This window comes from Amblyomma mixtum, chromosome 1, assembly GCF_055824585.1.
Source record: "Amblyomma mixtum isolate Tamu chromosome 1, ASM5582458v1, whole genome shotgun sequence".
Lineage (NCBI taxonomy): Eukaryota > Metazoa > Arthropoda > Arachnida > Ixodida > Ixodidae > Amblyomma > Amblyomma mixtum.
In genome coordinates, this window is record NC_143012.1 from 306,625,264 (window position 1) to 306,641,156 (window position 15,893).

Below are 15,893 nucleotides of genomic sequence, written 5' to 3' on the forward strand. Positions count from 1 at the left end.
GTAAAAAAAAGAGTGCAAGACGACGACCACTCCGGACGCCCTACGACCAGCAAGACCAACGAAAATGTGTAGCGAGTGAAACATTTACTGAACAGTGATTTTAAAATGAGTACCAGAATGATTGCTGATGACTTGAGCATTCCTCAAACCCAAGTTTTTGAGATCGAGACAGAAAACTTAGCCATGAGGAAAGTGTGCGCGAAGTTGGTGCCGGGGGTGTTGTCAGAGGAGCAAAAGGCCAACCGGAAAGCGATCTGCCAGGATCTTTTTCATCATGTGAATGAGGGCCCCGATTTTTTACCCAGCACAAGGCTGCAACGCTGCCTCAGCCCCCTTACAGCTCCGACTTGGGCCCGCCAGACTTTTTTTCATTCCCGAAAATAAAATCGACGCTCAAGGGGAAAAATCACGGATTGGTAGAGGCGGTTGAACAGGCCGTGACGAGGGAGCTAAACAGCATTCCAGTCCAGGCGTTTCTGGAGGCGTAAGAAAACTGGAAAACTCATTAGCTGCAGCGTGTACATGCGGAAGGGTGCTACTTTGAAAAATTCGTCGTTTTTACTACTCTCATGAATAAATTTTATTTTAAAAAATGAGTCCTACTACTTTTAGAACAGACCCTGTATAAAAGTGTGGCCGTTACACAGAAGCTAAAGCATTATCTACTAAAAAAATTGCTCACAGTAAAAACACAGTTTTTGTTCTCCATCCCTGAGAGACTAGCGATAGACGCACAGACTTCACTATACTAATTTCACATAGCATTTGAGTGACTGGTACCACTTACTGGACTTTTAATTAATCGGAGGTTTTCAATTAAGGGCCCATCTGTTCCGTGGAAGCGGTCGCCCCTTTTTTTTTTCTGGGTGCCGTTGCTCAAGTAATCACTACTACTGTATATAGGCAGCGCTGGAACGAGAAAATTAAATCACGGACGACCTGAACCACACACATGTGCGTGTGTGGCTCACTACCTGTGCGTGACCGTCCCCAAAACCAAACATATTCCAGCCGGAAGACCGGCGTGAGGTCCTTGAACTTAAAAACATAAACATATTGCATAAGCACCCTCCAGACCAGAGTAGAGGAATATTACAGGGATGTCCACACCAAAAAATGAGACAGTTCGAGTGACAGGCGTGGCGGTGTGGGGTCCGAACGGCTTTATTTCTGTTTTCTTTTTTCTTCTGGTCCCGGCTAGCTGGGAGCCCGCGTGATGGGCTGGGCGTCCTTCAGCACCTTCAGGTATTCTCGCAGGTGCCGCACTGTGTACACCTGCACCAGGTCGTGGCCGTCCAGCGAAAAAGAAGAACACGTCGATCACCATCGAGAGAAACCAAGTAGCGAAGTGGATGGTTGTGGTGTCTTTGGTGTGAGATCTTCATGGTTGAGAAGCACTAAACAAACGAGGGGACCAGTCTTCTCGGTTCCTCCGTCTTTTTCGACCATGAAGAACACAGCTAGTTTTATTCGGTACACGTCTTCGCAGTGAGAATGCAGGCCAGTCAGAATCAGTATATGAAAGTGATCAGGTTAGAAAAATGGTTCAAAAGAAAGTCAATTTGGGCTAGGTGGTGGATATTATTTGAGCCTGTTGCTTTTTCAGTCTCAAATAATGATCAGGTTAGGCTTAGAATATAGCCTGACAAAGTGCGCTACCGCAGATCGTATTTGCAAGAACGCCGCACAAAGTGCACAAGCATAGCTGGCTCCTTTGTTCCTCTATCCTTTCGCCGCCAGTTGTTTCCGAAAACGAGTAACCGTCACACCAGGAAAGATTGATTGGTCTTATACACCGTACACTCTAAACAGAAGAGAGTAAAAAGGGGGTAAGATGTCCTCTAGCGCACTCTTTCATAAAGAGAGTGCGCTCCCATATAAGGCGTATTCGTGTTTAGAGTGCAGCACACGAAAACGAGTACAAAGGAGTAGAAGACGATCGAGACAAGCAATAAATTTCAGCTTGAGGTTTATTCAAACAGAAAGGGAATATGTGCAGGGTCAATCACACTTAGAGGGAACACGGCTCCGCGCGGCCACGTAGTACCTGCGGAGTGCCATTGCATCTAACCCGTTCATGAATCAATACAGAGTGGTGCACGAGAAGAGGTACCCTCGACGTGGTGCTTCGTGTCATCTGCCCCTTTGCACGGGTTTGCCGCTGGCTTGGTCGCAGTGGTGCTCCGCGTGTGCTCAGCCGCGCGGAGCCATGTTCCCTCTAAGTGTGATTGACCCTGTATACGTTGAGATTATCATGTTAACCGGCCAAGCTGGCAAAACGCTGTCCAGTAGCGGAATCTCACGCTCCTGTAGTGCGATAGAAGGTGTAATAACGAACCTGGCGACAACCTTATGAATGCGATTCCTCCCTAACAGTTTCATTACTGCGTGGGAAGATAGATGCACTGTCTTCTAATACTGGTTCACATTCGTGTTGCTTACAATAAAAGCTGATTGGTGTCACAACGTAAGAGTCGACCATGTTCGGACGAGCGAAAGCGATCGCTAACACGCATATTGATGAGGCCTGTGTAGCAAGAGTAGGCCAACGCACCCGTCATTTATTTATTTATTTACTTACTTATTAGTACCTCAAAGGCCCACTAGGGGGATTACATGAGGGGAGCGAGAACGCCTTGCTTGGCAAAAGGGCTGGTTTAGATGATCGCACGATACGGAGAGCGAGAGCGGAATTCCATCCCCGCCGACTGTGCCACCAGATTTCAGACGCCAGTCAGAAGGATTTCTAAATTCCTGTGGCGGACACAGAATCTACCTGCATCGTGTCTGGCATCTAGCGGAGCGACTTTTTTTTTCTTCCGTCCTAGCATTAATTTACGCAGTTCGTGTTTTTTAAGGCAAGAAGAATTCTGTTAATGTGTGCGTGTCAGTCGCCATATATCTTTATATGACAGGGGCGCCCTGGCGGGATGTGAGGATAAAAGTTAGAGTACTAAAATCTGTCGCATCCGCGCATGCTGTCTTTCCAAAAATGAAACAAAAATATAACCCTGAACAGAGCCGCGAGACGCGCACTAAACGACATATTTATTTTTAAGAAAATAGCCGGATAAAATATGTGCTTTTCATACTGTCTGTACGCTTAAACATATATAAATAATACATAACATAAAATCGTGCACACCTTTACGATGCTGCACAAAGCGTAGGGCTAGGCATTTTGAAGGTATATACGTCATTGGTTGCTACACACCGGAAATGTACCCAGTCTCGTGTCATATACAATGTGCGGAAAATGCCCCGCGTGTTTATGCGGCTAACGCTATAAGGTCAATACACTAACCCAAAGGAGCGAAAGCAGCCGGCGCGCTGCACACCCTCTTCACATTCTTGCCAACTGTGGCGACAGTCATTACGGTGACGCCTTTTAATATCCAGCCGTCATACCAAGCCTTTTTCTTTTTTTAGTATGTACAGATTTCTCTTTAAAGAACCGTTAAAGGTACGGCAGTGCGGTTTGTGCAGGCCGATTGTGTAGCACGGCAGGCACTGAATTCCTTCACGGCAGAAATGCAGCCCGTTGTTAAAAGTTTTTCTCGTGACCTGAACAAAAAGCATATCACAAGAAATTATAAGCAGAAAAAATTTTCTGCTCTGACTTATTTGATATCGACAAACATAGAAAAAAAAAAGCTGATTTCGTTTGATGTGACTGCTGAGCGTAGTAGTACAGTACCCGGCGGGCCGTGACCACTTGTTAACGACTACTGTTTTTTTTTATTTATATCCTCCTATAGTCCGAGGACATCATCTTTTACAACTTCGGTACCTCCTGCCTAACGCACTGTCATGGTCTTGGAAGAGCTGCACAACAGCTTGGAAAATTGCTATTCACATCTGACTGTGTATTGTTGTCACCAGAGCAATCACGTGACTACCCATAGCGGCTCATCTATCTCGTTATAGTTTGAAACGTCTGTGCGACCTCCTAAGATATATTTTTGCAGCAAAACGCTGAAAAGGATGTCTGAATATGCGAACGAACGGCGCTTACACAACGCAGCTAACAACGTGGTTACGCACGCGCCCATACTTCTTAGCCTAGTTCACGGCACTGCCGCAGCGTGGCGTCGCTTTTGCGAAAATACCAATAGACATTTCTGCAACGTAAGCTCAGGGTGCTCAGAAGAACGAAAATATTTTCATAAAACCTTGTTGGAGCACTGCGTCTGCCTTTTTGAGGAAGCATTCCCTCTAGCATCATGAAGGCATTGCAGAAGGTTACCACAACCTCATCACTCTATACGGCCGTGGCGCACGCAGAAGAAAGCATCAGACTAGACAGTGTGCAGTGCGCAGCTCGCGTACGCTGCAGCGAGCCTGTTGTCGTCAGTCACACTCGCCCCAAAGGAACTCACCTTGAAGGCTACTACGATGACAAGAATGATGGAGGGCAGCTTGAAGAACCCGAGCTGGAAAACAACAGCACAAACACAAAACAAGGAGGAGTGTCCGGAAGATCAGCGAAACCGGTAGAGCGATGTAATGAGCGCATTTTGAACTGCTCGAATGTCGAAAGTACGAGAGATCGTGTTTGTTTTAATAAAGCCACGAAACGCGATGGTTCCGTATTGAGTGCATCGCGATTTTCTGGGAATGGGTAGAGTGTGCGGCAACAGCTAGAATAACTGCTTCGTAGTCTGCACGGCAGTGTTAGGGCGAAATCGCCGATTTGTAAAATAATAAGAAAAATCGACACTTGACGCCCTTGGTAAGTTATCATGGAAGAGCGGCGCGAAGGCACGAGTGCATATAACAGTAAACAGGTATACGTGTACAGGGTAAAAGAAAAAAAAAAAACTTTGGCTGCGCTCTTCTAACAAATAACAGCTTTAAAAAAAAAAAAACAGCTGCGAGAGAAGATCCTCTGGCCAATCGGCATAGCTCCCGCTTTATCTAGACGTGACTGTACGAGTGATCAATTTCTCACTGTCGCGACCTCGGTACAGACGGCAATCTCTCTTATTTTTTTTTTATTTTTAATCGGATGTTTTCTGCTCAAAAGGTCGCTCACTCGTTCCAATGAGGTTTTCGTTTTCGAGTAGTAGCATTTTGCGGAGACCAAGAAAAACAACAAAAGCGAGAAGTCACTATAGCAGTACAGCTGTAAAGAGCTCGCCTGACACAAAATGTTCGCCTAAGAAAAAACAAACACAACGAGAATAAAGAACAATATTCCGGGGCGTGCGGGAGGAAAATTAGTTTCGCTGTACTTGTTTTCCCATGAAACGGACATGCGGCGTCAGGTGCGACATGCAACAAACCGTTTGCCGTGAACAAATTTTTTCAACCACACTGAATTGCCCGTTATCGTAGCGCCCGGAGCGATTAACTCTCGAATAGGTCGGCTGACTAGTACTTATCATTTCATATGTAAAAAAAAAAAAGAATAAAAAGTGCACTAGGAAGAGAGGGGGTGAAAAATGCAGCATTAAACTACTGGACGGCTGACCACAAAAAGTTACAACCGTGAATTCCCGCTGCCCATATTTATGGGGGTCTATTCTTGTAGTAACGCTCAAAGGGCTAGAAGCAGTTGTCGCTCTCTAGCACCAGCGTGCCAGCCCTAGCAGTCAGAGCTGTGACCCCCAACCCGCGGTGCGGTGAGTCGCAACCACGGCGGGTTCGGGCCAGAGGGGACAAACACGAGTATGCTACTCGGAGGAGCGTTTATTGCTCCCGAGCAATACAATGCAGCAGCAACAATACAACCGCCGTAACGAGCGAGGATGTTCCGCTCGCGTACGGGGGTGGAAAACACAAAGGGCAGAACGCACGCAAAAATGTGGGGGAAGTAGGTTCCGCTCACCTCGCGTGGTTCCTCGCTCACGGCCCGCGGCGGTCAAGTCACACACGGTGGCCGGGCGATAAGGGCAGCGGTCTCCGTGGCAGATCTCCGATCCGTGCGTGTGCACGGCTCCCGCCAGAAGACAAGCGAGCCTCGGGAGAAACGCGTCTCATCCCGGGCTATGGAGAGGAGGTCTCTCCGTTGTAAGAGGGGAAAGAGGGAAAGTCTCCGCGGCGGGGAGCGAAAGGAAGCGGGGGTGGCGAGAGTGCCCTCCCTCGCAAAACCTCCCGAACGGCGCGCGCATAGCATCGCGTGATAATTACGCGCGGCCGTTACAATGGGGCAGGGGATTCATGTGTATCCCCACATATTTAATGAAGAAACATCAAAATAAGAACTTTATTAAGAAGTTACTAAAGGTAATATTTGCAGAAGGAAAGAAGTTGACAAGAAACTAGAGGGAATATTTGCTTAACGATGCTTTCAATGCGCAAGTTTATTGCGCGCTTTCTTGAGGCTTTGTCGAGTGTGTATTGAAGTGCTCGACTCGAATGATTTCTAACGTTGGTTATTTCACAAACTGTCTGCGATCGACGAAAGGAAGCAAAATGAAGTGGTGCTGAAAAACAAAAAAAGTCACCTTTCTGGCTAGAGTATGTGAGCACGAGTACTAGGGTATGTGACTTCGTTTTCTAATACTAGACGAAAATGCATTTTTCCCTCTTTACAAGTACGGGCATTATTTACACAGTGGGCGGGTCCTGGCAACTCCTGTAACACAAAATTTATGTGACAGGAAACTGAGAACAGGGTATGTGTATACGACGGACATCATAATGAAGTGCACAAGTTTCTGCCCAACCCGCCAAGAAACCGATGATATACGAAATGGTGAATTATGTAAATCAACTGCGCAAGTGAAAGAAAATAGACAGAATATGAAGAGATTATGTGATGGCGCTACTTATGGACTGGAATACACAGTACTACAGCTGGTTGTGGCTGCTACCTCTTTTATCCAGTATTTAGTTCATTAGAACCAAGGATTCTGATAAGTGGAAGATTCGAAAAAAAAAAAACATATAACGACAAACTACCCCTTTCCAAAACGGTTGCTCGTATATGCGCATAACGGACACAGTTTTCATCCTATACGGAATAAACACAGCCTGAAGCGAGTAGTTAGTTTTACAACGAGAGCTTTAGCTGCGACGTCCCTGATGCCGACACTTATACGTTCGCTGAAACCAATCACGTGACTACCCCCTTCACGTGCCTCGCGCTACTTTCGAAGCCTTCGGGTTGGCCGCGCGCTCGCCTGCGGTCACGTGAACACCATTAGCACACAGCCCGAGCCTCGCGCTCCGTGCGACCTGCGCTGTCATCGCGTAGGACCCGCGGTCTTCGAAACGGCTCTCGGACGCTTCACGTAACCGTGAGGTGAGAGCGCCTCGGATGCAAACACGCGGCGAGTTGCACGGAGGAAGTACCCGGTAGGGAAGGTGGTGGTGGTGGTGAAAACTTTTAATAAACAACAGGAGAGTTTGCAGACCAAAAATGGCCCTTTACATAGGTGGAGTCCTTAGTCCGGGACCCCGCTGGACGAGGCCGCTACTCGCGCCCGTTGGACTAGAGCCCTCTGAGACTCCAGCCCCGAGCAGTTGAGCAGGGCTGCCTCCCATGCCTCTCGGGAAGGGGAAGGATTGGGGGGAAGGGAAGGATTCTTTTGACAGGCCCAAACCATGTGGAAGGTATCGGAAACTTCCCCACAGTGAGGGCAGCGCCCATCAATTTTGGGGTCGAAATGTTTCACTATTGCAGGACACAACAGAGTGTTGGTCTGCAAGCGCCTCAGAGTTCGCTCATCAGCTTTACTCAGGCCCTTAGCAGGGACCGGGAAAAGACGATGGCATTCGCAATAGTCGTCCAGAATTTCTCTGAACCGCAGAAGCGGTTGCACAATCTCCGAGCCGGAAGAGCCTGGGTGAGGTGCCCGGTAGGTAAGCGCTCGGGCAGCCGCGTCCGCAGCCTCATTACCTCTAACGCCCTGATGGCCTGGAGTCCAAACTATGCGTTTGGGCGAAGGGTCCGATTCCCTCACTGCGCGCTTTAATATACTCCAGGCTAAAGGTGAAATCTCGCCAGCCAGGTAGTGTTGACAGGCTCGACGCGAATCTGTCACGATTACCTTCGAATTCAAGTCCGAGGCGGCAAGCGCAATGGCTACTTCCTCAGCCTGTGCTGAATTTCGAGCTCGAAAGGAGAGCCCGTTAACGCATTGATCCTGGTGAACTACTGCGGCCGTGTAGAATCCATTGGGCGACGGCCCTGCCACGTCAACGTAGTATACACCCTGTTTGGATCCGTGTTGGTGTTCGAGGGCCCGAGCGCGCGCCTCTCGTCTGCCTTCGTGTGTATGTGTGTCCATGTTGCGCGGGAGTGGAGGGACCCAGAGCTTGTGACGCCATAGCTCCGGAATCCGACACGTCTCCTCTGGAGTGCACTCGTGTTGGATGTGCAAGCGGTCTAGCAGGCGGCGCCCGGATGCCGTCTGCGAGAGTCGCGTATATTGGTTCACGAGGTGGGCCTCTCGTAACTCCTGGTAGGAGTTGATCACCCCCAACGCCGACAACTTAGCATTGGAGGTGGCCACTGGGAGGCCCAGTGCTCGCTTTGTAGCCTTTCTAACGATGGTGTCGATTCTTATTTCTTGTTGTTTCGTAGTGCGAAGGTAGGGAGCGGAGTAGAGGATCCTGCTGGGACGCTGCTCGTAAGCGCGTTGCCCGAAATCACATTTCATAGACAACGTTTTTCGCCATGCTGAGTAGCTCGGTAGGGTGTGCGTCTGCGTAGGCATCATAAGTAGCTATGGTGAAAGGCGCAATGACACTTTTACAGTGGGTGGACACCTGGACCGTACCGTGAAGGAATGAATTAAGGACGGGGTGAAAGGGGCAGAGATTTTTTTTTTCTTTTGACGTTTACGCTGGCTGTTGCCGAATTTCGCGATTTACGCAATAAGTATGAACACTGAATTCTGACTGAAAGCTTCCTTCCCTCGGAAGTGACAGTCGGAATTTGAGCATAGGAGATGAGTTAAACTATTTGTAATTTCCTGGGCACAAATACCATAAAAACCCGCATATGCACATATGATGTATTCTCAAAATGCTTCACCTCTCGGGCTCTAAATTTTTTATTAGTTAATGGGCATGAGGAATACTACATCCAAGTAATCTTTGAAATTTTCCTTTTTCCCGGAAGCACGTCACTGTTCAATACAGTTTGCACCAAAGTCGATGCACTTCAACTACCAGTACATGATCCTAGGGACCTAGGGTTTGCATGAGGCCTGCATGCAAGTATGAGAGGGGCTCTTTCGCCTGGTCCGCGTTACATAACGCAGTGCAGCCCGCACCAAGGGTTTTAGTATTTCTGGCTGCTTCCTAATACGAAGGAACAGGGCACGCGCATGGCTTCTGACTGATAGGATGCCAATGCAGTCCGCCGTTGGTGTCGCCATTATCAGCCCAATTATTTCTACCTGCATGACGAAGCTAGATATACTGAACCAGTAGAGATCTGCACTGAAAAGAGATGTACTTCACATTTCCATTCCATTATAAAAATGTGTGGCTCAGGAGCCAAAACTAATTGGACGCTTCTCGTAACACGAAGAATAGTACACAAATTTAAAGGCATCGTAATATGGGCCTGCCCCAAAATTTTCCAGCCCGGCATTAGATTCCAAACTATGAGAACGTATACGAAAGATGTGGACGCTGGTGAGACGTAGGCAAATTAATTGCGTTCGAGAACAACCTTCCTGAACAATGTCAATAATTGCAGACCCCGGCAGAAGCGAATGTTTTCTTGAAACATTTTCGGTTCCCTCATACAGTGACCGAACTTCCTGTTCTCATTTCGTCGATACTCTCAAGATACCCCCTTTATTTTGCAATGGAATTTGTCTAATATGCGCAGGACTTTGCGTTAACCTGCGACGGATATCTTTGTCTAGTTACACGTCAAGCGTAACGCGACCATCTGGCACATTAAAATCTCCTGGGACTCTGCGCCTACAAGCTCTATACGTCGTGCAGGTGGAAACACAGCAAAAGCGGCGGTTGCACACAGCCTGCGAGCACGGCAGACGCGCCTGACACATTTCCCGCTCTACTATCACTGACCTCGTTTAGAGATCTCCAATGCGCTCGACTACACGAGCGACCCGTCGTCGGCGCTACGCAATGCATCGGATTCAGAAGCAAAAACGGGGAAGCACTTTTTCTTTAAAAAAAAAAAATTCCCTGGAGTTGAAAGATTTTCAATGCATGTATGCAGATCATTCCGGTTCCGACCGATCACCCGTGACATCTTCGAAGAGGCCAGATCGTTAACATATAAAGTGTTAATAGTTTACTACTTCCGGTTTCGCTAAAGTGATTATTTATTCGCAGATCAAGACAGTTATTTTGTAAGACGCTTCTGACAGCTTTCGTCTAAATAGTCAAACATGGCTCCGCCCATCGAGCTAAACCAAAGTGGTCCACGGAGCAGTGCTGGGTGTCCGCATTTGAAAAGGAAGCGTCCAATAATTTTTGTCCGAGAAGCGCATAATATTCATTGACAAAGACTACACCTATGCTGCCTCGAGGCATGATTTCGGAAGAAACTTCGGTGCAACGTCAGTGAAACGCTTCATGTGATGGATTTGAATGGCACAAGCGCAACAACGGCCAAAAAGCACCATGGCACACGGTATTTTTTTCTACTCAAGGCGGGATCAAAGGCGCATTTGCCAAGAATTTCACCCAGATAAGCCGTGCACCAAGCCAGTGCAAAGATTGTACCCATTGTAACATCGGTGGGAACCCGGCGGCATTGAGTATCGAACCCGTCACCTCCCGCACGCGAGACAGATGCTCAAATCAAACTTCCAGGAAAACGCTGCGGTCATCAGTGAAAATGTTAGAAAAGAACTTGTGACGCAAGAGAGGCAGAAATACAACGCGTCTGTGCTTCTTATGCCATCCCGTCAAAACCTTGAAGGTTATGAGCCCCGTTTAGTCCAGCTTGAAACTCTAAAACCAACCGGAATGTCAAAAGCACGACTCTTTTCACCACTTAATATTGCGTTCCATATGTTATCCCTGCATATGAAATCATTTTAGATGTTTTACAGCAGGTTTAGTTAGGCGAAGAACTGTGGATAGCGTAGAGAAAGGCATTTCCAAGAAAGAAGCATATTTTACCCGATGGTGCACTACGTTATTTCATGATAGTAACGTCGCCGACTTTCTTAACAATCCGACAACCCTGCTTCGTGTGTTACTAAATACCTTCGATAGATTGCACTTCACGTTCGAGACTTTTTTTCTCGAATTGAAGAGGAGGAGGTGGTGTTGGTTGTGATGATGATGATGATGATGATGATTATGTTGAGGGGAAGCCGGGATTATCTTTAAAAAGACTTACGGGTCACTATAATGGCATGACGTTTCAAGACTGCGATAGCATTAAAGTCTGAAGTCGCCTCGACCTGCTTTTCTTCCTGCGTCCTTGCTGCTCACCGCACACGTTGAGCCCGTGCAATCGCCGGTACTAGAACATTCCCAGCGACATACTTCGGCCGTCGCCCTCTCCGATTGTTCGGAATCTACAATACGGCTGACACAGGCGGCGTTAATTCCAGCTCCATTCCAACCTGTCTAGACACGTCTGCGTGCAAACCAAGCCCAGCTGTCAACTGCTGCCGAGCCCACCACCGCGCTCGGTCATGTCACGTGACCAGCGCACCTGCTAACTGCCAGTGCAGTTCTCGTGACGTTACATGCCTCATCGATCATTCAGCACTCAGCTATGTCACGGGACACTGTGACGTTGTCACGGTCTCATCCAATCGGCGAATTTGGGCCATGTTTTTTTTTTGTGTGAGTGTTTAGGCTTCTAATGTTCTCGCATTAATGTTTACGACAGCAATTGCGCTGCCTGTGCCTCGTAGTAAAAGAAACTGCTTGTTTACCATCGAAACCTCGTTCAAATAATGCGGCAATAATTGAAATGCATGCATAAGCATGTATGCCTCGTGTGGACAATGGAGCCCCTCTCACAGCACTCACATTCTCGCCGTTCGCCTTCCAGGCCATGAAACCGACCCACGAGACGGCCTCGAACGCCGTGCACGCCGAACTCCAGCCGATGTACACCTGCAGCACTTCTCGGCAGTTCTGCGAAGGCCATACGAACGAGTGTTCGCAGCGCGTTGATCATGTGAATCAACGGGAGAGAACACAACCTATGACGAGCATTTAACCTAACCTAACCTATGCTAACCGACCAAAGTAACCACGGGCTTCGCAAACATCAAGGCGAAAGCAGGAATCACATGATCATCGTCACATAAGACTGCTCGATAAGTACGTGTAAAATATAAGAAGCCATAGCTTCTTTTCGGTTTCCCTCAAGCAAGTGATCGGCACTTGCAGAACGCTTTGCAAGCTTCACAAAATTCGTTTCACAGTCCCTCCGGCTAGAAACTCTCAGTATTGAACTTTTAGACTGGCTATATGATAAACGCAATAGATCTATGCACTCCGAGCCGCAATTTCCGACAGTCTTCTGTCAATTACACAACTACCGAAGCTGGCATAAACGCAGTCGTTCAGAAAGCTCTGCTATTAGCAGCTGCAAAAATGGCATAACTATGTTTCTTCTGAATTCACTAGATTTAGGCACTTTGAGAGCCCCGCATCACACTTACGTCTTCGATGCCGATGAGAAGCAGCAGGTCTACCATGATGCTCAGCGTTGTCGTGATGACGTAAGGTATGGGCAGGAGCGTTACCTCTGCGTACGGAACAAGGAGAAAACCGTGTGCGTAATACACCAGATTTTCTAGTTTGAAAACAGTAAAAGAATCAATGGAGGGAGCAGGGAACTTAGACCTGTCATTCAGGACTGTTTGATAATAAGTTTGCAATAAATTACCTGCAAAAAAAAAGAGCAAGGCTTAGCAGAGAAGCTGTTACGAACAAAGAACTGGCCCCGTTCACGTGAGATATACATTTCATTTTTTGAAATTCATGAATTTCATTTTTCCACCAAGGGCCACGCGGAATGAAGGATGAGGACGTCCATTTACCCTTCAGGGTGGTGTGAACGATGCTGAGCTTAATGTAGACGGTCGCTTCTTCGGGGTTGACGACGATGAAGAACAGGATCAGCAGCAACAGGGCATTGGAAATCTGCGCCGTTAGTAAGGAAATACGGTGATATCAGGAGCTAAATGAAGCGCCTTAAAAGCGAGGAGTTGTCCCAGGAAAAATGGTGGTGACGGCATTACGCTGTACAAGTTTTGGGGTGCATAATGACGCATTATATTAGTAAACGCGTAAAGCAAACCTCGCGCAATGCAGCAGAACGAGGTATCAGGTCAACCTGGAGCGGCAAGCAGTAACCCTCAGCTGTCTTCAGTGCTCTGCCAGTAAGTTAGAGGTAAATGATTAGGACCGTTGTCGTTCTCATATCCCATGGAACACCCTTAATGAATGATGCCATAGTTTTAAGCACACGCCAATATGATGCAAACTGTTCCTGCCCCTCATTGCATAATTAACTCCTCTGGCAAGTGATAAATTATGTTGCCATGGTGACATAAAATTTTCAGCGACCTGCCCTATGCGTGACGGCAATGATGACGCATCAGACCAAACATGGCCGTAATAGCCAAGCAGATCTTTTGTGCCGCAAGCCCACTTAGTGCGAAAACATTAAGGTGCCCACACCGTTCTTGAAGATCACTGAGGTCATCGCTGTTGTAGCGTTGTTTTTATCTTTTCTGTATCGTTTCGTGCCGACATCTTTCGCACACAGTTCATATATGCAGTGTAATTTCCATTCCTTCTAGCGCCTGAATGCAATTGAACTAAGCAGGAAGGGTGCAACTATAGACACGGCGTCCTTACGAAGCACAGCGCTGCGAAGCTCTGGATGCTGGAGCGGCTGCGCAGGTGAAAGCAGAAGTAACAGCCCGCCGGACAGCAGCCTCGGGCAGGGGGCGGCCTGCGCCGTAGCGACAGAGACCGAGAGAAAGATTTTAATGTTTGCCGAGAGCGGCTGCCTGTGGGCTAGTTCAGTAGTATAGGTGATGTGTAAAGTCATACGCACCGATAAGCAGTGATACTGCCTCCCTCCCTCCCTCCCTCCCTCCCTCCCTCCCTCCCTCCCTCCCTCACTCACTCACTCACTCACTCACTCACTCACTCACTCACTCACTCACTCACTTACTCACTCACTCACTCACTCACTCACAAACTCACTCACTCACTCGCTCACTCACTCGCTCGCTCACTCACTCACTCACTCACTCACTCACTCACTCGCTCGCTCACTCGCTCACTCACTCACTCACTCACTCCCACTCACTCACTCACTCACTCCCACTCACTCACTCACTCACTCACTCACTCCCACTCACTCACTCACTCACTCCCACTCACTCACTCACTCACTCACTCACTCCCACTCACTCACTCACTCACTCCCACTCACTCACTCACTCACTCACTCACTCACTCACTCACTCACTCACTCACTCACTCACTCACTCGGTCGCTCGCTCAGTCAGTCAGTTAATGCTGCTCACAGGGCTCTAATAATTCCGGTGTCCCGAAAAAATGAATAACGGTCCTTGTCACGAGCATAAATCGCGAACTATAACCCTTCCACAGAGCGCGTGACGCGATAAGACATGTGTCTGAGAGTTCGAGAAACAACACGTGATTGCATTTCGCTTTTAGCCGTAGATGCCAACGCCACGAGACTGCAAGGATGCTTTCTTTATAGTGCAGGAATGAACGAAGCACTTAGGACTGGTACAGCACCTGAAAGCAATAAATACTGTTGGGATGGTAAGTGAAACATACTTCTCCAATATTTGGGAGTGAAAATATCACAACAAAGCAGATGGAGCGCTTCAACCTTCATCTTTCTGTCGTTTCAGTCCTAATTGGTATTAGAGCTCCCACATATTGCAGAAGCCTGAAAGAGTTGGCATGGAATGTCATCTTGCTCCACTTCGGGACGAATGGCGTGGGAATTTCAGCGTTGTTCTCTGGCTGTGTATTTTATCTCATTTTATTGTCACGTGCGTGCCACGCAACGCATTGTCCACGACTCATTCTGCAATCAAAAGGGACGGGATGATATATGCGTGTCTTTGCTTTCCTGCTACAATGTGAGATAAGGCATATAAGAATATACTAGCTTCTCATCCATTCTCTTCTCTTCTCTGCATCCGAATTGACATATTATAACGATTATTTTGCTTCGTTTTTGTTCAGTTCTTGTCCTCCAACGCATTAAGCTCTTATAGATTGGTAGATCACGCCATTATCGTGGAAGAAGTGTCGCTTGGCCCAATGACAAACAGCGAAAACAGCCGAAGGGAAATGTATCTGGAAAAAGTCCTGATCCAATTATCCCGACATTTTAATTATTTGATTCCAAGCATACAGTGCATGAGGATTGCGAGACCCCGACATACAGAAGGGAATGAGCTGGCGAACCCTAAGGCTAAACCAGGCAGTACATGCTTGCACTTGGAGCGGTGCCCGTTGGACGATGAGAAGAGTTACATTTTACCTTTGGGCGGGTGGTGGCGACGCTACCACTGGCGCAGCCGCTGGTTCCGCCATTCGGGCCTGCTGAGACTGAGGCGCCTTGTTTCTTCTTCCTCGTCCTTTTCTTCTTGTTTCAATCGCGAGCTATAGCCTGAAACGGCTTCTCAATTCACTCGGTGTCCCATCGTTAACTCCGTTCTCCGCTATTTAATAACAACAATAAACAAAACGGAATCTTCGACTTGGACCTCTGCTGAAATAGTTACACACGTATAGCATGTGTGACTTTGTAAAACGCCAAAAAGAAGCGTGCATCATGCGACCCACCCTACCGAGCGTGAACCAAAAGTAGAGAAGAAGAAGGGCCTGAAATCTACAAGTAAGGTCGCATGCATCTTTTTCAATATTTTAATAATTATCTCGCTTGTTTTCTTACGTCCCACGAGACCGGACCGCTGATT

The 15,893-nt window shown here is 47.7% G+C and overlaps 1 protein-coding gene across 1 annotated transcript; it reads right to left on the reverse strand.

Annotated features, from left to right (window-relative positions):
- Nucleotides 1–1,197: 1,197 nt before the first annotated feature.
- LOC149372320 (uncharacterized) lies at nt 1,198–15,507 on the reverse strand. The gene is made up of 7 exons (XM_089586085.1): nt 15,455–15,507; nt 13,777–13,873; nt 12,954–13,056; nt 12,573–12,658; nt 11,932–12,039; nt 4,380–4,433; nt 1,198–1,275 (listed from the first exon to the last, which is right to left on the reverse strand). The coding sequence occupies exons 1-7, from the start codon at nt 15,505–15,507 to the stop codon at nt 1,198–1,200; spliced, it is 579 nt and encodes a 192-aa protein (XP_089442211.1).
- Between the last annotated feature and the right edge of the window lie 386 nt (nt 15,508–15,893).

Coding starts and splice junctions, on each gene's coding strand:
- LOC149372320 (XM_089586085.1), bottom strand. CDS start 15,507: ATGGCGGAACCAGCGGCTGCGCCAGTGGTAGCGTCGCCACCACCCGCC. Junction 13,057..13,776: donor GCTTCGCAGCGCTGTGCTTC/GTAAGGACGCCG, acceptor CTAACGGCGCAG/ATTTCCAATGCCCTGTTGCT. Junction 4,434..11,931: donor GGAAGGCGAACGGCGAGAAT/GTGAGTGCTGTG, acceptor GTTGTTTTCCAG/CTCGGGTTCTTCAAGCTGCC.